Consider the following 22,717-nt stretch of genomic DNA (forward strand, 5'->3'; position numbering starts at 1 on the left):
ACCATGACAGAAGTCTGTATGGTTGTAGGTCCATGTACCATCAGGTAGTTCCAATGCCCAGGGTAGAATAAGCATGCATCAGTGAGCATGCATGCTTCATCCTTGCATGGCCACACATAATATTTACTGCCCCACTGCCGGAGGCTCACCTGTAGCCTCTGAGAATGCTTCAATGAAGACCTGCTCATTGTACGGTTGGATCCAACATGAACCCGAGTCGGGTTGACATTCCAGTAGAACGTAGCGTGTTGAAGGAAAACCAGTTCATTTCCCCTCCATCAGGCGCCCCGACTGACCAGGGGGAGGCAGTATAGAGGATCAGGATTACTGCATGTTTTTGTGAGGGTACCTACCCTAGGGGACACGGGGAGAACATGCAAACTCCACACAGAAAGGCCCTTTCGCCAACCCCACCTAGGGTATGGGCACTGATGACGCGGAGGAGAAGACACGCCCCCAGCGCCCACAGCGTCCCCGGCAGGAATTGAAACCAGGACCTTCTAGCTGTGCGCCCCAAGAACAGAATTCTAGGGGGTAAATAGTCGAGAGGGAAGCACGCACATCCCAACAAAAACTTTGCAGGTGCTGAACAACAATACGCACATTGGAGGAAAGGAAGGGAAGTTCGCACACTGTAGCTCCCTGTAGAATTTTTATTAGGTTTTAAACTTAAATACATTTTCTACTGGGAGCTACAGTGTGCGACTTCCCTTCCTTTCCTTAAATATGTATTTCTGTCTTGTATGTAGTGTCTGATCGGAGCTGAGGCCATCTTCCTTACCAACTCTTCATGGTCCTCTTACCATGCATGAATGAGTCAGCAGCTTACTAATGACAGCAGTGACTCAATGATATTTATGGTGCTATTAGGCAGAGCTCAGATTCCAAATACCTAACAGGATAATACAGTACGTATCCCTAATCCAGTTAAGAGTTAGCTTGGTTAGGTGAATGCAGTGAGGTTTGTCTTACACATACCTACGCCTACACTTGACATACAGTACGTGCACGCACACTCACACTCACATACAAGAACAGCTAGGAAAGTCGGCCGGTTAATTTCTAATATTCTCAAGAGCAAACCGAAATCTTGTCGCAGCTTATCACAAAACATACATGTTTGTTATTAGTCCATATTTTTTTACATGGCATGAGCCAATGGGCTTTGTTGGTGAATGTCTGAAGATGTATTGCCAGTATTTACAAAATGAATTAAAGCAACACAAAGCAGAAGAGATATGGTTTTGTTTCTAACAATGCTTCTTCCGACCTTCCATCATGCCTCCTCTCCCCTCTCACTTCCTACCTCATCTCTTCTTCATCTTACTTTCTCTTCTGCCCTGCCCTCTCATCAATCATCCTGGCCTCTCTCTAATTCAATTCAATACAATTTTATTATAGAGCTGAATCATAAGTTGTCTCAAGACTCTTTACATAGGGCAGAAAACTGACGTTCCCCCCCTGAGCAAGCATTTGCAGATCAGACTCATACACAAAGCTATACACACTCAACTAGTACCACTACTACTGAATGTTTATGGACTAAAGTGAACTGTTTCATGACTGTCTGTTTCTTTCTTTAGGCAACCTCTGGTGAATTCTTGTTAAAAAAAAAGTGTGTTTTTTTTTGCATTTATTCCTTTATTCTGTTAAAAATCCCTAAATAAAAAATTGTTGATTGTTCTCCTCTTGGTGTTGGTCAGCTTCCACAATCTATAGTATGTGCACAGTGCAGTAAAATAAGAGCACCCTGATATAGAATATCTTGGGCATGTCAGTGCAGACCAAAACTTTCCCAAAAAAATCTAGGGCTAAAGTCGTAAAATAAAATTGCACAAAGTATTGGCCAAAACATGGCTAATCAGTGGACTAGTGCTCTCCAAAATCAGGATCCGCATCAGACAAAAAATGTGGCAACTGTTGGCTCTAATTACATTATCTTGCCGATGTGTTGGAACCTTTTGATGGCTGAGAATTCACTAGAGATTCTCAGTCATGTTCATCAGACTGTGGTGCTGCTGCTATGACAACAGATTTCCCCACAGTATCTAGAAAGGGTCTATCTAAATATTGACTCAATTAAGACTCCTGGAGTGATTTGTGCCACAGTCACAAATCGCAGCATGCATGCCAGCTATAGCCTATCTGCTGTTTTCCGTTGAGCAGAAGTGACAAGCATCTGCTAGGTTCTGTCTGATTACACTCTAATGACCCACCTGGCAGCCATGGTCACCACGTCTCAAACACCTCATGATGCTCACATTAATCTGACTTAGTCTAGGGGTGCAACAGTTAATCAAACTAATCAATTTAACACAGTGGTTCTCAAAATGTTTATATTTCAAGTACCCCCATAACTCTGAGAGACCTGTAAGGGTCCATTTGGAACCCCCTTAAGGAACCCTGAGGGTCCCTGGAGCCCACTTTAAGAACCACTGACAATTATAAAAGATAATAGATTTTAATCATATTATTTCAAATAAGGTTTTGAGTGATTTGCTGTTGTGCGTGGTTGTTACATTAAGATCAAGTAGTTGCAACATGACTAACAATATTTGCAAGGAATGTGCAGGCCTTAATGTGTCTTTCAGTTATATTTGTATGGCTATAAACATTTTCATGAATCTATTGTATGGTATGATGATAAAGAGGTATGAATCTTATTGTTCTCTGTCTGCTCTATAACTTCACAGCTCCTTTCAACACATATTATCTTACAGAAGTCACTATAAATAGTAAGGAATGCTCCACAAGGTGCTGTACACCCGACTACAGTACCATGTGACATGATGAGTCACGTTTATTCAATATAGAACCATATTGTTTAACCCTTGTGGGCTGAGATAGCAAGCAAGAATGTATTCAAGATGTATTTTATTCCACATTGTGCTAGAAGGTCCATGTCAACAGTGTGTCTTAGAAAATACACTCCAATAACATGACCACGTCACCTCAGGGAAGCTTGTCATAATTGTGTGTGTGTGCAACCAGACGGCAGCAGTAAGTGATAGAGAAGGAAAAAGACCCTCGGTGACAATGTCATAGGAGCAGACTGAGCTGTCACTCACTACCTTCACAGGCTCTGACATTGAGAGAGTACAGTATGTACGCTTCAGTTTATGTTTAAATCAAGCACAGATGGACAGCCAGCCACACTGATAAGCTCTGTTTCTTCATTGTACAACGAATAGTGAAAATAGCCGATCTACAAGCTCACAACACGTCACTATCGCACAGACAGACTCATATACAGGGTTGAAAACATCTCCCCCCTTGGCTTCGGCCTGGTGGAGATAATGAACAAATCTAAACCAACACATTTCAAATCATCAAGAAAGTGCCTTTAGGGCATTTGGCCGCTTTCTACGTATCATTTCCCCCTGGCTATAAGAAATACAGTAGGTTTGAATCTTTGCAAAAGCAGCTAAAAATTAGTTATTATAGTGTCGCCCGGTCATCAAATTATTGGCTCAGGAATGGGACAAAAACTAAAAAATCTCCATGAATTCAAGGCTTCATGGGGTGTGTAACTGATAGAAAATAAGTGTATTTTAGGCTACGTATAGCATCGGGTTCATATCTGTCATGGGTGCTATGTTGTCCACCACAACAACGCATCAATGTGGGAGAGTTGGGGAATGGATGATGTCATCTGTTTTTACATACTGTGTCAGGGGTCAAGAGGTCAAGAAAAGGACCCTGGTATAGAGCCCGGGGAACTCGGTCAACTACGTATACTCAGATGTTAACCAATTAAGATCTGAGGCCTAGTCTACAAATGTCTTCTAAATTCTAACAGTTTTCTGAAAAGTGTATGTTTCTATATCAGTGGTGCTCCAACATTTTCATGTCAAGGACCCTAAACATTATATGTATTTTGACGCCGACCCCCATCTAAAAATATTTTGTTCCAAGGACCCCCAGAGGTAAAGATTTAAGTTAAAAATGTTCCCATTAAAATATATATGCACAAAAGTTCATGATTTGTCAAACATAGTGCGGTACGAAGTGACACGCTGTGAGCTTGCATATCTGCTATTTTTGAATAGCCAAAGAAATCTAAAATGACACAAATTCTTTCCCAGTTTTAATGGGAAGCTAGTTTCTCCTAGTATTGTATCTCTTACAAGAGGGCATAAGACAGACCGTGTGTGTCATTTCAGCAGCAGTGTGTGTTCCTCAAGGACACAGGGTCCTCCTTTACCTTTTTCTAACAGAGACAATGAGGAGTCGACCCTCAACCCAAACCCAGGGTATAGGGGTTCAATGAATGTGGACACCTTCCACCTGTATAGGTGTGTCCGTGTGCCAGAGGAGACTCTGTAGAAGGACAGAATACCAGCAGAGCAGTCCAGATAGGCTCCTACCCTGTTGGAGTCAGAGGGACTGAAAGGGAGTTTAGTTGACTCCCCATTGTGACGCACAGCGTACATGCTACCACGGAGACCATCCTCACATAGCAGACTCCAGGACTTGTTGTCGGATCCAAACAGACTGTCAACACCCTTTCCTTTCCTGTTGATTCCTCTGTATGTCACTGCAATCGAAACCCTTCCCCTCCACTCCACTTCCCAGTAACAACGTCCAGTCAGACCCTGTCTGCACAGAACCTGTTTCCTCATATCAAATCTGTCCGGATGATGAGGATACGACTGATTCGCTATCACCGGTGTCACTGTTCTGTTGTCCTCGGACAGAGAAAGTTTTATGTTTGCTGTGTTTGGGTCTAGTGTCAGTTCACAGAACTGAGTCGTCCACTTGTTCACCAGTTGAACAAGCGGGCAAATCATCTTTTCTTCCACCTTCTCTTCCATTTGCAGGACCTTCATCGTGTTCACGTCTTCATTTCTCTGATCTGCAGAGATTAACTGGAAGCTCTCCTCCCTTTTCTTTCTCTCCTCCCTCCTCTGCCTCCCTTCCTCCATGCCTTTAATTTCCTCTTCCATTTTCAGGGCCCCACATGCTTTTGTCTTCATCTCGTTCTTCATGACTTCAATCCTCTGCTCTGCGGCTCTCTGCAGAGAGCTGTAGAGCAGCTCTCTGCGGAAGGCTCTGTTCTCCGTTGTCTTCAGCTCATTCCGCATGACCTCCATCCTCTGCACTGCAGAGAGGAACCTGTCCTCTGCTGTCCTCTTCTCGTTCTTCATGTGTTCAATGTTCTGCTCCGCAGAGAGGCACTTCTGTGACAACGCCTCTTTTTCTCTAATCAGCTGGTTTCTCTCCTCCTCCCATTTGTTCCTCTCCTCCCCCATCTCTTCCTTGAGCGCTGCGGTCACCAGGCAGTTCCCTTTCTCCTCTGCTTCCATTTCCTCCAACCTCGCTTCCATTTCCTCCAACCTCGCTTCCATTTTCAGGATGTTGAGATCTCTGGTCTTCCTCTCTTCCTCCATATCTTTTATGGTCTCTTCTTGTGAGAGGACCCTTTCAATCAGTTTGTCTTTTGTCTCCTCCCATTCATTCTTCTCCTTGATGAAGGTCTTGTTAATTTCCTCCATGGCGTTCAGCACAGTGTTCCCTTGTCGCTTTTCTCCTTTCTGCATGTGAGAGTAACCAACAACCATAAGTGCTGCTGCCGTTGACGCGACACCAAGGGCTAACACTTTCACGTCAAACATTGTTATTACACTTTACATTTCTGGGATTAAGCTCTCAGCACAAAGTGTAAAGCTACTTGTGGTTCAGTTATGTGCTGACCATTTCATTTAAGAAGTTGATCTGAAACCTTGCCACAATATGGAGTCACACGTCATAGATAGACGTCATTGATAATAGATCCTTTACGTCATAGACTGGCCAAGTCAAGTCCGAGATCCATGGGAAACACTCTGTGATTAGATCCTGTGGTGATCCTATTTATCTTGAATTATCAGTCTTGTTCTTATGATATTGTGGTTTCATGCATTGTGAATATGCATATATATATATATATATATATATATATACATAGAGAGAGAGGGAGAGAGAGAGGATGAACTTTAGGGACGCTGGGCCAATACCAATGCTTAAAATAAAGATTTTGCCGATAGCTGTTGACAATAACAATGTTTTCTTTTTAATTTTTTTGTTATTCATTCATTTTGCCTTTTATGCCTAGGAAACAAGTACATCTTAATTATAAAAAGAAAAACAGTTTTAAAGCCTCTCAGAGCATCATCACACTATATTGTAACAAGCACAAATTCAGTAATTTAGATTTATGAAACAACAGATAAACATCGGCCACTGGCGCCGGTGAAAGTCATCTTATTTGCAGATACACCAACAGTGGCATTGACTGCCACTGTCAAGGCGAGTATCAGCCAATACTGATATACGGCCGATAAATCGCGCATCCCTAATAAATAAATAAAACTTGTCTACACAAGCAGTTATAAAAAAATATCTCTATCCATATAATATATGGATATCCATATATCTCTCCTATTTAATCCCTCGGCATAGTACTGGGTCAAAGTGCACATAGCCTGTCGCTGTCCATCAGCGGTGGTGCTGAACCATTCACCAATCGATGCATTTAAAGCAACATGTTCTGTCTTTGGTTTGACATGACTAGCCTACTGCTAATTAATTTGAGGTTACCTTTTGTAGCACTAATAGAGGAGATAAGTGCATCAATAATATAGAAAAGTTTTCCCCCCCCCTAATAACTTAAAAACTAAATTTAAAGGTGACATACAGTTTGTGAAACCTAACACTCTAGGAACAAAACCTCAGCTCCGGTGTGCACAACTAGAAGCACATTCTCAGCTGCACACTCATTGCTTAACACTACACACACTTCTGTTCATTAGACACATAAATCAAACATGAAGTAACTTTTTTGTCATTTCAAGGCACTGCCCTCCAAAATACCACCACACCATACCAATTGATCAGGTATAGACACTTAGGTGCTTAACCACTTAAACCCCAGCATCCTTAATGTGGGGAAGGCTTTCGCAAAATAGCCGATCGACAAGCTCACACCGCATCGCAGTGCACAATAACATAAAACAGAAAATACACTAGTACAGAGCCCTGAGGGACTCCGTTTACACATGTGGGGTTTAAGTGGTTAATTGTGAACTCACCAATATGGCTTAAGGCACGACAAAAGGTGAGTGTTCCTGTCCTCCACAGCCATAGCCTGGGACCAGACGAATCTGCCAGTGCAGTGATATAGTCTGGCTACGCGAGGCTACCACAGCCATACCAACTTATAGAAGGCCCACACAGAGTAGACAGACTACACAAAATCGTCACAGCAGAAGACCAAATGGATGCAGAGATAGAAGGCCCACACAGTAGACAGACTACACAACATTGTCACAGCAGAAGACCAAATGGATGCATAATGTATGCATTTCAGCACTGGTCTTCTTTGGGAATGGCTTCCTTGGTGTACTGGCAGTGTGCACAAGACATTTGGCACTCATCAGTCCAGCAGTTTGCGAGATTAGCTCCAGACACACACACAGACAGGGACGAAAACATAATCTCCATCCCTGGCATTCAGCCTGGGGGAGATAACAACTCCTGCTCTTCATCGCAGCAACACCATATCTGTTGATAGAGCTCTAGATAATATTGCATTACCATATGTCTAGCATTCTGTGAACAGCATAGTATGTCTGATAGCTTTACCAGATGGATGGCTCCTAATAGAGACAGTCCCAGTGAAGAGTAGCAAATAGAAACCATCCCCGGTCTATGGAGGTATTTTGATATGGGGAGTGTACGTTTCAATATTCTCCCATATGCACAAGGGAACTCAAATGATATGAGCCCACACTGAGCTCATAGTAAACCTACTATGTTAAAGATCTGCTGTGGATCATTAAAACCACTTCTAAGGCCAGACTGCACCAATGCAACTCCTTGCAACTGCCATTGGGGATAATGGTTGCAAGTAGTTGCATGTTGCAAGGAGTTGCATTGGTGTGGACTGGCCTTTAATCTCACTACTGTAGATCTGCTATTTTTGCTCATTTCTTTTTTTTTATGTATTTTTTAATGTTCACTTTTAATGACATGTCCAAAATAGGGAAGGCACAGTTAACGTGGTTAAGATGTGGCTTTGGACTTGTGTGCATACTGCCTAGTGGAAACCTAGGGCACCTTTGGAAGGGCTATTTTAGGTTGGAATGTAGAGGGTGTGGGGGTAGGTAACAGAGGCAGAGCGTGTTTACTGTTATCCTGGTGACAAGTGTGTCCTCAAGGATAGCAAAAAGAGATTTTTAATTAAATTACAAAACGCAAGGATATTTTGCCAGTCCTCACAATTAAAATGTTTGCTTTTAGGGTTAGAATTAGACTTATGTTCAGATTTGGGTAAATAGTATGTAGTGGTGATTGTTAAAATTAGGGTTAGAGGTTTAAGGAATGAGTCAATTGAATGTCTGTGTTTTAAAACCAGAACTTCAACTCCCATATGCCTCATCATCTGGAAAAGTCTTATTTGTGGGACAGTGGGACAGAGATATATATTCTGTCATAAATTGGAATGGGATTACCCTATATTACCCTAATGTAATGATGTCTATTCTATCAGCAATTACAAATTCATTTTTCCGGGGAAAAAACATCAAAAGACTAAATTCGTCTGCTGTTGGTTTGAAAGGGTATACTGGCATCTGGTGGAGGTTAAGAGTAACTGCAACAACATTAACAACTAAAAATAGGCTACAATAATAGCGTTCACACAAGAATTGATGTGATGTCAGTGGCACAGGCCAGACTTGAAAAATGATCTGTGTTTTCATAATCACTGACAGCAATAAATCAATAAAGGAAATGCGCTATATTTTGGGTGAGGTAGGGAAGTTTGCGCTCTAGGCCTGAAGACAGGTGCAAGAGGCCAGCATGAAAATCCATAAACAACAAAAAGGCTTGCACACTGAAACATGAACATCGAGGCTCTTTTGGTGCAAAAATAAGTGACATGGTGAAATAAAGTGACACTGGGAACGGACGTTTCGGTCCTCAGACCATCTAGCCCATGTTGGCTATTAAGTAGGCAGTAGGCCTATTTGAAGTAACCAATGGTAGAGAGGCTGAGGGCCTGCAGGAAAATGAACACCATAATAGAAATACAATTAGCAAACTAACATGGGATCAATCCAATATTGTCACATCACTCTTAAAGAAGAGAAAATCTTATTTATAAGTCGTCTACCCAACTTTACAACTAACAAGAATAATACACTTCAATAATATAACTTCAGAAGTTTAGAAAAGGCCACAGTTTTTGGTAAATGGATACACATGTGGGGTACAACTATAAAGGACCTTACAAAAAGCAAGAGAGACAAATCTTCATAAGGCCCTCTGGATGCAATGTCCTCATATACAAAATCAATTTGCATTCAGCTTGAAGCAGTCTCTGATTGACATCACCCCCTCTACGCGTTTTAGTTATCTGTTCAATGACACAATAGTGTAAAGTGTTGAGACAGGATGACTGGCTTTATGGAAGTGTCTGGCAACAGGGGACATCATTTCTCCGAATAGCACTTTTGTGTTCTATGATACTGTACGTGTCTTCACGGGCCTTTCCCTCTATACTGAGAAGTAATGTAGCTAGTGAAGGTGCTTGTTCTCTTACTTCTTACATGATGTAACAGTTGCGACAAGGAAAGAAGCCAGTCGTCCCATCCAAACATCTCTGGACCGAAACAGGTTGAGTGGAAGTATCCGCACGTACAAGAAAGCCTTGAACATTCTTATCTCTATATGAGAAAAAAGAGGAGGTGCAGAAAACAGTTTTTTTGCAGACAGGATCTAAAGACAGAATGTTCCAATTGTTTTCAATGCCCTTGATGTCATCATTACTGAGGGGAGAATAGGTGGTTGCACAAACACAACAGAACTCTGATTCCTGGTCTGACTGAACCTTATCCAGAGCTGCGTCAAGCCAGGTATGGGATAGGCTCTCTCTTTGAAATGTGTATACATTTTCCGAGCCTCCAGTTCTAAGTCCTCCACATTTGAACAAATTCGTTTGAGTCTCAAAAAATATATAGGCTATTATATTATGGGAGGGCATAGTTTACCCCACTGTTGATTTTAAAATCAAATCTCCATTAAAAAGTAAGTTACTGTTTTGTTTTGTTTTTTAATCATGGAAAGAGCAGTTAAATTGCAAAATATTAATCAGAGCTAATTACCACCTTCCTCTGCCTTCCTTAGATTATGGCAGTATTATTATTTTTTTTGCAATTTATCCTGTATATTAAGCCTATGAGTATTTTCAAATAACAATAACAACAGTAGTTTTACTTTACTAATTTTCAATACTTCTACTTCTACTCCACTTCATCTCAGATCCACATATTGTACTTTTACTCGACTACATTTATTTGAAAACTTTAGTTACTAGTTACTTTTCAGATTTTGATAATTATTACAAACATACATTACCCACTTCAGCCCTATACTTTGGCTATTTGAAAATAGCCGATCTGCTATTTTCAAAGGATTTTCATACATTTATAAAACTTGTGAAATGGGACATTCTGCATAATGAGTAGTTTTACTTAAGTAAAAAAGTTAGTAGTTTTTCCACCACTGCATAATATAATGATTGAGGTTGTAATGTTGTCAGACATGGGAGCCGGACCCCTGCAGTTAGTGGAGTGTACAGTAGGTAGCGCTACCCGTGAAACCCGAAACCCGACCTCGACTCTGCTGAGCACAGCCATTATTACTGTACATCCCATAGGCCCGAGAGACGCTCACGCTGTGATTGGCTAGTTCTTTGCATAGGGTTCTCTTTGTGGAGGAGGGGGGTGATGATTGATTGAATACTTTAGTAACAGTTTGCAGATGGTACAGACTACAGAGGTACGGTGTTTACAAAGAGTGTTTGAAGGATAATACCGAAAGCCCTTAGAGGCTTGTTTCCATTGTCGTCCTGTGTATTCAATTCATTATGAAATTTAAAGACAGACAATAATATACAAGAAATGGTACATTTAAACATTTTTTCTCAGGGGGATCAATTTTAACATCCGATTGGGATTGAGTGTAAATTCACATATGAATCAAAATATAGTGCTCGGTGAAAATACATAACGTTAGACTTAATAAAAAACAAACCAACCCCAAAATGTTACATCTGTCACCCCTGACAACCAACACAGCCAACCAACCGCAGTGCCGTGCCTCCGAGACTATGGGATCCAAAGTCCACCTATGTGGATGTCTTTCAGCATCATTAGCCTACTGGCTAGTGGTGGCTAGCTTCTACATTTTCAGCTAAAACAAACGTTTATTTAAAGGCTGCTCCAGGTCAGGCTAATATGAGCCGAAAAAGAAACCACACGTTCAGCAGCGAGGCGAGCTTGTCGCCGGAGGAGCACCAGAACGCCTTCATGGAGACGCCGAGAGCAGCCGCCGCCGACGACGATTTCTTGGATTTGGAGTCCGACGAGGAGCTGCTGTGCTCGGTGAGCGACATCACGGAGCACCTCGGCAGGAACATCACGGTGGTGCTGGAGACCGCGCTGTCCGAGATTCGGAAGATGGTCAGCGTCAGGATCCGCGTCTTGAAGCTGGAGCTGCGAGAGAAAACGGACGAGATCGAGCTGTTAAAGGTGAGACTGGAGTCCCTGCAGCGGGACGGCAGGGAGCCGTTCTCCTCTCCCGGCGGCGAGGCGTCCTCCTCGGGGTTCAGGAAGCAGCACAACAACAGCAGCAGTGACCCCAAGAAACAAGCCAAGCCGCCCGCCATGCCCGCCGTGAAGAAGGAGAACATCAACGCCATTTGTGACTATCTCATGAAGGATAAGAATTCGAGGGGTGGCTCGGAGATGGACGGTGACTTGACAAATCCTCCTCCTCCGGGGGCTGGTGGTGCTGGCGACAGGGAGGCTCGCCCATCAGAGCCCGACCCGCAGTCCCTGCACCTCTGGACAGACAGCGGCATGACGGGCACCGCCAGTGGCCACGGAGGAGACGGGGAGTCGGACTCGGCCACGGATGATCTCTTCAACATCTTGCCTTCTGGAAGCAAACGGATTTACGACTATGAATGGATGGCAGGGATGGAGTACACACCAGATCTGAAAGGTATTCTTTTGGGGGGTTGTTGTTGATCTAGTGTCTCTCTTATGAAGTCATTTGTGTTATACATGTTCAATGAAAAATATAATCTATTACATTGTGCATTTCAGGGTTATTTTGAGATTTCAGTGGCCAGTGTGCCACTTAGTAGTACCCCTAGCCTTGAATCACAAGATATAATACATGACAGTTATGTATCAGGTCTATAGTCCCCCCTGAATATTTATGATGTTGCATTGGTCTCTGTTGCATGAGATTCCTCATCTACTGTATCTACATAGCCTCAATGCAATGACCAAGTAAAGTATATTTTCCTAGGCGTGAGGGAGCCCAAATGCGAGAGTGCCCCTCCAGAGGAGACAGGGGAGGATGGGGAGGAGGAGGAGGAAGAGGAGGAGGATGAGGAGAATGAGTCATATAAGAGGGACGGACAGGGTATGGACCAGCCCCAGGCCCCCCTGTCCCATGGCCAACCCCCTGGGTTCCCCTTGGAGGCCCAGGGCTCTCCTGGAGGGGAGGACAGTCCCATGGAAGGCAACACGGACAGGCTCGAGACAGGTGAGTGGTAAGCAAGTATAGTTGGGAACTCAACTGGGCGTCTTAAAGTGCAACTATAGAGTATAAGACTGAGTGTGTGTTAGGGTTGTATTGTTTTTCATACTACATACAAATCTATCTCTGTATATATATTTATATAATGTGTAACGCCCGGGATTCGAACCCGGGTCTCCCACGTGGAAAGCCAACATCGTAACCGCTAAACCAAAGGGACATCCCTCTCGCTTAGAGGAGATATTAGACTTTCAGACCATCAGGCTGAGGTAGTGAACCATTCTGTTACATATTTGTGTGTGTGTGTGTGTGTGTGTGTGTGTGTGTGTGTGTGTGTGTGTGTGTGTGTGTGTGTGTGTGTGTGTGTGTGTGTGTGTGTGTGTGTGTGTGTGTGTGTGTGTGTGTGTGTGTGTGTGTGTGTGTGTGTACATACATATATATATTTTACCGCAGCTTAGTGCAAGGGTTCCCAAACTTTTCAGGCTGTGATCCCCCAAAAGAATCATATTTGAACTGGGGACCCCCCCACCCTGACAAGCATTTGGAATTGTAGGACTTTAGGCATTACATTTAGTTTGACTTGGTTCCACAGACACATATTGTGAAAATAGCCAAACTACAAGCTCACAATATGAGGCGTTGTGAGCTTGTAGATCGGCTATTTTCAAAAGTTTTTGCCTCTTATATTATTTGACTGTTTGACCATTTTTATAGTATAGTTTGTTGGTTACTTTTGACATAGTAATGGTCTTATTATTAGTTTATTATTACTCTCCGCAGGAGAGTATTGTTTTCACTTTCTAAATATGACACACCGATTGGTCAAGCCTCACGTGACACGTGACAATACGGTGAAATACTGTATAAATACATGGCATCACTTTGACAGTGTCTTTGCCACTGTCAAAGTGAGGTAAGACAGGAACCATCACAAAATGGCTGCATGGCTGATACATAATTGGCAGATAGGACAGATAGGACACCTATATAGACAGGAGGGATATGACACTTACACAGACGGATAGGACACTTACAGTACACAGACAGGACGGATAGGACACTTATACAGACAGGACGGATAGGACACTTATACAGACAGGACGGATAGGACACTTATACAGACAGGACGGATAGAACACTTACACAGACAGGACGGATAGGACACTTACATAGACAGGAGGGATATGACACTTACACAGACAGGACGGATAGGACACTTACAGTATACAGACAGGACGGATAGGACACTTACAGTATACAGACAGGACGGATAGGACACTTATACAGACAGGAGGGATAGGACACTTACACAGACAGGAGGGATAGGACACTTACATAGACAGGACGGATAGGACACTTATACAGACGGATAGGACACTTATACAGACAGGACGGATCGGACACTTATACAGACAGGATGGATAGGACAGTTAGAACATAAGAATTAGAACATTCCCAACATTCCCAACACAAGTCTGGTAAGAGTGAGGTAAGACAGGAACAATCACGAAATGGTTGAGAAATGGCGGATACTGTAACAATTGGATAGGACACTTACACAGACAGGACGGATAGGACACTTACACAGACAGGACGGATAGGACACTTACATAGACAGGACGGATAGGACACTTATACAGACAGGAGGGATAGGACACTTATACAGACAGGACGGATAGGACACTTATACAGATAGAACATTCCCAACAGCGGAGAGTTGTGCTCCGAGGAGCACTTTTTCTAGTTATTATTATTTTTTCATTTTAGAGGTATTAAAGAAAAGGTCTCAAAAGTCCTTGTGTAGATACCCTGTGTACACTCATACTGTATGTTGGTTTGTTTACTGTTGAGTGAGAAAACCCAAAATCATTTGGGGACCCCCAGTTTGGGAACCATTGGCTTATTGGGTTATCAGAAAGTCACGGTTTGCCTCCAAGGCCCGCCCAGCAATACTCGCCGAAGTGTCCCTGAGCAAGGCACTTAAAGGTCTACAAAACAAAAAGCGAGGAGCAAAATAATTGGTTTGAGGATAGATAGATAGAATACTTTATTGGCAGTTAAAAAAAAGCACAATGTCATTATTTAGCAACACGCAACAAACTGTACAAACAAAAGAAACAAAGAAGAATGAATCCTTATATACAGTATAAAGTTGGGAGCAATACATATAGGCCAAGAGGTACCCCAAGAGAAGACTCCAATGCAGAGTGGGCTATCCGGGGTAGGGATCTAACCAGGAACTGAAATATAAGACGAAACACCATAATGTTTAAGTTATACACTCTTGTCATTGTTTTATTTTCATGAAAATGTTTTATAGAGCATAGTTTACTTTTTGAGTGGTGCCAACCACTCCGACATTTGACTTTGTCCGTGTGTCCGTATGTCCGTCCGTATGTCCGTCCGTATGATTGGTCAAGCTTCATGTGACACGTGACAATATGTTGTCACGTGTCACGTGACAACATATTGTTGCTGATTGCAACACAAGGATGCAACCAGTTACACTTTCAAAGGCACCACTCTCCTCACACTGGGTGTGATTTTTTTATTAACTAATCATATTGAGTATCTAGTTGCATGGGTGGGTGCTGTGGCCTACGCAAAGAGCCCACCAGACACGCAAGCGTAAGCACATGGATGCTGCTTCACTTTCACTCACATGTTCATGAATACAGCAGTTCTCACTGGCCATGCATGCTCCAACACGCTGCCCGGGCACTTGAAGAAACCTTTTCAGCTCTAGGTGGAAAAACACGCGTGTCCGCATGCATATTGTCATAGAAATACATTGTATATGTATCGCCATAATATCGGTCCATATTAATGTTTTTAAAGTTAACTTGGATAACCATTGTGGGATGAATCAAGTTAAATAAAGTCATACAGTTGGCATATAACCAGTATTCCTGTTTTTTTTAATCATGCTCTTTATTATAGTATACAAATACAGTATATATTCTCAATTAATAAAGACTATGCTTCTGTTTTTATCACTGTATTGAGGTGGCCTACAAAGCTCAAGGTCTGGCAAGTGGCAAACAACTCTCCATTGATATCAAGGGCAACCATAACAATAAATACATAAATAGCTACAAAAGGAAAGTAATCTGTAATGTTTTACTTTCCCTTGTTTATGATATATTCTGTTGATACATGCCTTGAGACAATAGAAAAAAGTAATCAGTTTGTGAATAGTGCTGATTTGGTTAACTTAAAAATTAGAGCGACGCCCCTCTGCACTCTGGTTGGTTAGGAGTTAACAAGGTCCTAAGACCATCGTTCCTGCACCGTTCGCCCAGACTTTTTCTTTTGAAACAAAAAAAAAGGCTGGGTTTCCGAGGCTAGGCGGAGAGAGATTAATCAGTGAATCAGAGTCAGTGACTACTGTATAACTACAGTAATGGTTCCTGTTGTGATTGATTGATATAGCTTTTAATTAAAGTAATCAATATAAATTCAAAAGGGACAAAAGCCATTGTGGTCCTTTTGTCCTTTTGATCTAGAAGATTTGAGATAGAAGATTAAATTCAATGCCCATTTAAGGCCATGTGATATAGCCTATTGCCATTGGATTTGCCATTGGATTTGTGCTATGGTGGTGGTGTACATGTATATAATTTCTAAGTACATGTAAGTGTAGGTTGAAAATTCCGTTTATTGAAGTTCATGTTACTTATTGTTTCAAAATCTCTTCAGAATTCTTCTAACAACATGATCTGTCTCTTTTATCTAATATTCTCTATCATCCATTTATTCTTTGGCCATTCTCTCTCTCTCTCACCTCTCCTCAAACCTTTTTGGGGCCGTGTATTTTTAAAGAATGCATACATTATTGATGAAGCTCAGATCGTTACAACCTTGGAAGCAGACCGCTTTAATCTTGACATTTTTACACTTTTAAGCACTTTGGACAGTTAAAAGGAAATCCGTCCTAAAGCTCAAGTCATAGATGTTGGTTCTATCCGATCTCAAAGTTGAAAGCGGCCGAAACTTTGAATAAACTTTTAAACATCAGCTTTATCAGTCCTCAAGATACTGGGAACAGGTATGCCCTGGGGCTGTTTAAAACAGTGAATGCATTGCAGTAGGCATACAGTGACTCTCTACATCACTGTTTCCCAAACAGTGGATCGGGACCCATCTTTGAGTCGTGGACTAATTTTTATGGGTCGCGGGTAAATATCTTTAATAGCACATTTACAAGCTTGTAAATCGTTGTGAGCTTATAGATCTGCTAATTTCACTAGTTTGAGTCTAATTTCTCTTTTGGGTCTTGAGTTAAAACGTTTGGGATCCACTGCTCGACTATAATCACCTCTTTTCCTGTCACTCGACTGTAATGTTATATTGTCTAATGAACTAAAAATGCCATAAAATAAGAAAAGAGAGACGGCAGGATTTGGCTTTTCGCAATCTTCAATGAAAATAATGAGAAAATATCTTATTTCCAAATATGGAATCTTCCAAGGTCACATTTTAAGAATGGAGTTTGCCAGTCAAATTATAATCTCATTTTGTGTTCCCCGTTTTCAGGTCAGCAGTTCCCCGGCCACACCTACATTTGCCCCCTGTGTGGAACGTTCTGCCCCGACTCCTTGTTCCTAGAGGAACATCTTAAACTGATACACACAGACGCTCCTGGCGCCCAGGCCCTGCAGGCCCTGCAGTCCACGTCTTCAGCCATCCCCCCGCTGGGAGAGGGCAGCAGTGACGCCAGGAGAGGCGGTGGGGACCACAATGAAGGAGGATCGGGGATCGGTATGGGCCTCAATCGAGGAGTAAAAAGGGAAATTAAAATCGAGGGTGGCTACGAGTGTGGGGACTGCGGGCGCCATTTTAACTACCTGGGCAACCTCCGGCAGCACCAGCGCATCCACACGGGCGAGAAGCCTTTCATCTGTCCGGAATGTGGGGAGAGGTTCCGCCACGCCGCCCGGCTAAAGAGCCATCGGCTGGGGCACAGCGGCGCCCAGAGCCCCTTCCCTTGCCCCCAGTGTGGGAAGGGCTTCTCTGTGCTCTCTGGCCTAAAGAGACACCAGCGTGTCCACACGGGAGAGAGTCCCTATGCTTGTCCTCAGTGTGGCCGACGCTTCAAGGAGCTGGGCAACCTGTACACCCACCAGAGAATCCACAGCGGAGCCACCCCTTACTGCTGCCATCAGTGTGGGCGGAGCTTCCGCCACCTGGGCACCTATAAGAGCCACCGCTGTACGCCGGCCCACAATAACTAAACCAGACCTAACCATAGCCTGAGTCACTCAATGACAGAGGAGGACAATGTTTTTGAACAGAGTGAAACCCAGGGCTACATGTTACACATTGATCATGAGCGGTCTGTTGACACATTCTGAGTATCTATTGCCACAGATGATGGTGCTCATATTTCTGTTGCCCGACAGAAGAAAGGATCACGAGAATAGCTAGCTAACGAATGGCTAGTCAAGCTAAGTTAACCGTTATCACAGGATTACATCAGGTGCCATGTGAAAAGAAGGCAGTGCTGACTGTGAACAACTCAATGGGTCTCGTTTATCAAAGCGGTGTAAATTATGTGTGTACCTTTCCTGGTAAAACTATACGAGCAACTACCAGTGTATCAAATATTCAGAAACACCTTTTCAATTGTATCCCGGCATCTGTGTTGATAAAGTGTCACAGATTAGAAGTGCATTTGCCTCATAATACTATGCATGACAGACACCCACAAAGATGATCCACACATTCCAACCAAATATTTGCTAATGATTTGTTTTTTTAAATTAAACTTTTATCTACCATTTGCTTTTACATCACAAATAACCCTTTTAGAAATGGTGACAAGTTGCTGTATTTTGGAGGAGTCATTAGCAGAGTGAATTTGCATAGTTTTTCCCTCACTGAATCATGTCTAACGCCTGATTCATACATAGTTGCTTGCCTGTGTTGCTCACCGAATATAGCAGATCTACAAGCTCACGTCACGACACGTGAGCTTGTAGATTTTCTATTTTTGTTGTGCAACAGTAAATCGGGCATACAGTAAGTGCCATGTTTTGCAATTCACAGCTAGACTTTCTCAGATTTATAGAAGGCTTCTCAACGATTAATTATAAAAACATGGGAGAAACCCTGTTTAATGATATTCATTTCAAACATTCATGTTCGCCTCAAAAATATTTGCAAAACTATTTGTAGTATTAGAGAACAGATGGCTGTCAATAAAAATGTAAACATAAACTGCATAGTTTACACACAGAGTGTTTGTTCTCTCTTTCTCGTAAATGTCTGAACAAGTCGTATTTTTGGACAGTGAGAAATCCCAATGTGTCATGCCAATGCAGATACAAAAAAAGAAAACAATCACAAGAGATTATCGTATGCTGCTTGATAAATGAGGCCCATTATCAGGTCCAGTATGTTGAATAAGAATATTCTGTTCCCTGTTTCAACATCTTGTGCACGGCCCACAGGCAGAGCATTGGGAATATCATGTTGGTTGGAGGGAGCAATGTGAAAGCATTATTGTATAGCAGTGGTTTTCAACCCTTTTCATATCAAGGTCCATTATTTATTCGGCATTTGAGCCATGGACCACCCGTTTGATGAGATTTAGACTCTCAGACCCAAGACTTTGAATATTTTGTCATTGTTGGATATGATTCCGTCCACAATTCCATGCTCTATTGATGTGGTACCATAGGAGAGATTACAGGCAAACGTTGATCAAAATAACAATTCTTTAATTAAGCAATGCAGATGTTTAACAAAAATGTAAAGCGGTGGTCCCCCGACCACTGGTTGAGAACCACTGTTGTATAGGACTAGTTGTCTACAAATATCCTGTGGTAGATGAGCAGAGCAATGGTACACTAGCACCTCTGTGTGGTCTGCCTCTGCACCACAATGCATTTCCTCCCCATGGCTGGTGCTTCTGGCTGTTATGTGAGCTTATTTTTAGGCATTTTTTTCTTTTCTTTTTACTATAATAATGTAACCTATATTACAGAACCTATATTCTTGAATATTTTATATGCTCACCTTTATGATGGTAAAAAAAGAAGCTAAAGTGATCACACACAAAACCCCCCGATTTAAATGATTGATGGTGCATTGTCCTTAATTGATCTTTCAAACTCGTTGAGAGTTTGATGAAAACAAGTCCTGTTTTAATTTCTCATTAACAGCTAGACAGAAGACATATCATAGTGCTATGCGAGTAGACTGACGAACACGCTATTAAAAAACAAAACGAGACAACCAAAAGTGTCTGGTGAGCAGACATTAACCCCTGGGTGTGAAACGCTAACAGTTGAGAAGCCGCATTCTAATAAACATCTGTGTGTATGGTGATCTAAGTGTGTTCCTTTCATTTCTTCCTTCCATTGTTAAGATGTATATAGCTGTTTTTTAGGCCACTGGAGTGAGATAATAGCCACTTATAGACAGATCCTGCAACATTGCAGTAACAAATGGTGGGAACTCTGATTTTCTGCCAGCCAATATACTACATTTTCACTCCAAATGACCATCAGCCATATTTAAAATCGGCCTATTATGATTTCTTGTTTTAATTAAGAGAGGTTACCAAATTCAAAATGTGTCACTTAGTACGTGTCTGATATGCTGTATTGAAGCATGGCTGTATTAGCTGATAGAGCTACTACTGAATAAATTTGGAGAATATTTGTGAGTTTAATGAGCATTTAACAATGGGCAACCAAGTCTATGCAAAGACGGGGTAATCATATGGATAGTGGACACATAATATGGATACAACAGATCTAAGAATAGACAGCCGGTACAGATACTGTAGTAGCAACAGGTAAACATTTTCTTATTTCCTTATTTAATTTGATCTGCATCTGTATTGGCTTTTCCAAATAAGAGTTTACTAAAGTTGCATTATTCCACTGAGTTGTTGCCTTGATAAAAAACAATGTAATACTTCCTAAGGTTAATATGAGCATCAAATCAATATTTTGAATATGTTTTTTTTGCACATGTATTCCATAAATTCCATAGGACTAGACCACACATGGGCAAATTACATCATCAACGTGCGATGGGCATTGCCCCTATTGAGTGAAAGATTTAACTGTTTTATATTTTAGTTATAGAGGACAATTATAATGTATATTTGGCTTATTAGACAGGGATCCTTTTAAGTCAACTGAAAGTAGACTAAAACTAAAACATTTCAGATGACTAAAACGTGACAAAAACTGGAAGAAAGACTAAAAGGACATCAAAATTTTCTGTCAAAATTAACACTGCCCCTGAGGGACTCTGGTTTAAGTGGTTAAGTCCCATGCAGCCACGACATGCCAGGACTTCATGATGAAATATGAAACTAGCACTGACCTCAAACATTTCGAGAACTAGGGAGGTAAAGATTGCAATGAGCCAAGAAGATGGATGGCAGGTTTGTAATTTGCAAGAACAAGAAAAAAACAAATGTCGTTTTTTCACACCTGGAGACTTTCAGCTCACACAATGCTGCACACACACACACACACACACACACACACACACACACACACACACACACACACACACACACACACACACACACACACACACACACACACACACACACACACACACACACACACACACACACACACACACACACACACACACACACACACCTCCCTGTTATCTCCAATTCTTGGAATAAGAATCGTGTCTATGAATTTTGTGTCAAGTGTTGTTGTGTGAGTGTGTACATGCATGTGTGATTGTGTGCATGTGAGAGCGTGGGTGTGTATGTGTGACCCAAATGCTCTTCTCATGAACTCCTTGCGAAAACTCAACCTGCACAAGAGGTTATACTTTTTCCCCCTCCACACTAAATATCTTCTGTGAAAATAGCCAATCTACAAGCTCAAAATGCATTGCAATGTGATGAGCTTGTAGATCTGCCATTTTCGCCAAATGTTCGCCCCCAGAATAAGGATACTAGGCTTTATATGGTTAATGTAAAGGGATTTATTGTGCTACTGGTGGTGGTGGTGGTGGTGGTGGTGTGTGTGTGTGGGGGGGGGTTATATGCTGAAATGTCCCTGTGGTTTGATGTACTGTATGTGGGGAAAGTCAAAAGACAATTGAACATTTGGATTTCAGGAGCTTACTTCTCCCGTAGCAAAACCTTTCTTTTTCTTTTATATATATATTTTTGGGCACACAACTTCGAGTCTAAAGGCATTGCAATAACTGAGTTGTCAATCTGGATCTATTGCTTTTGAGACGTGAAGCCTTTTGAATACATAAACACACTGTCACCATAGGGATTGAATGAAGTGTTATACTTGAGGTTATTCCTCAAAAGCTTGAATTCGAGTTTGAATTAGATTTTTGGTTTGTTCTTTTGGCTGGTTTGATGTGTTTTAATTTAACCACAAGATGGTGCCATAAAGTGTAAGCAAACACAAGCGGCAATGTAGTTGAGAGATGAAAACTTGATTATCAACAATGTAATTATCCTATTTGTGATGTTTGGAAATGTATAAAAAGTGATTTTCAACCCAGTATTCTTGTTTGGCCCCTGATGAAGACATTTCTCAAAACATTAGGCTTTTGATTCAGCTCAACTGTTGGAATAAAGATGAAATTCATGAAAGAACAAGTCTGAGTGCTGTTGCCCTCCCTTAATCATGCATGCAGTGGCTCCCCAAATGCAACTGTAAGTGGTTTGAAAGTGTTACAGTTTTGAGCATACGATTGCCTTCATGGGAGGCCCAAAAAGCAATTTTTAAGATGAGATGCATATTATATAAGACCTGTGGAGTACCTGAAGGGTAATCATTTTAACACGAAATCAGGGTGCTTCTCAAAACGTCCACAAATAAACTTCCTGCCAGTGCTATACAGGAATTCACATGGATGAAAGACAAGATTATTAGAGGCAGAGGAGATATGTAGCATCAACATTCTTTGATCAGACTGTGTACCAAGGCTGGGTAATATACAAATATAATATTGATATATCAATATACGATTTGGCAAAAAAAATGTTTTTACCCCCTGATTTTCTCTCGGCGTTATTTTATTATACTTAAAGGTAGGGTAAGTGATATTTTTGGGTTAAAACAAAAAGTATTTTGTTAAAAGGTTAAAGCACTATATTCTGATAGTAATCGTG

At 41.8% G+C, this 22,717-nt stretch overlaps 1 protein-coding gene across 1 annotated transcript; it reads left to right on the forward strand.

The window, feature by feature from the left end:
* Window positions 1-11,194: 11,194 nt before the first annotated feature.
* Window positions 11,195-19,916, forward strand: znf16l (zinc finger protein 16 like). The gene is made up of 3 exons (XM_084043511.1): window positions 11,195-12,048; window positions 12,361-12,600; window positions 17,131-19,916. The coding sequence occupies exons 1-3, from the start codon at window positions 11,280-11,282 to the stop codon at window positions 17,826-17,828; spliced, it is 1,707 nt and encodes a 568-aa protein (XP_083899637.1). The 5' UTR covers window positions 11,195-11,279; the 3' UTR covers window positions 17,829-19,916.
* The last annotated feature ends 2,801 nt before the right edge of the window (window positions 19,917-22,717 follow it).

Source organism: Gymnoscopelus microlampas (genome assembly GCF_963454915.1).
Source record: "Gymnoscopelus microlampas genome assembly, chromosome: 19".
Lineage (NCBI taxonomy): Eukaryota > Metazoa > Chordata > Actinopteri > Myctophiformes > Myctophidae > Gymnoscopelus > Gymnoscopelus microlampas.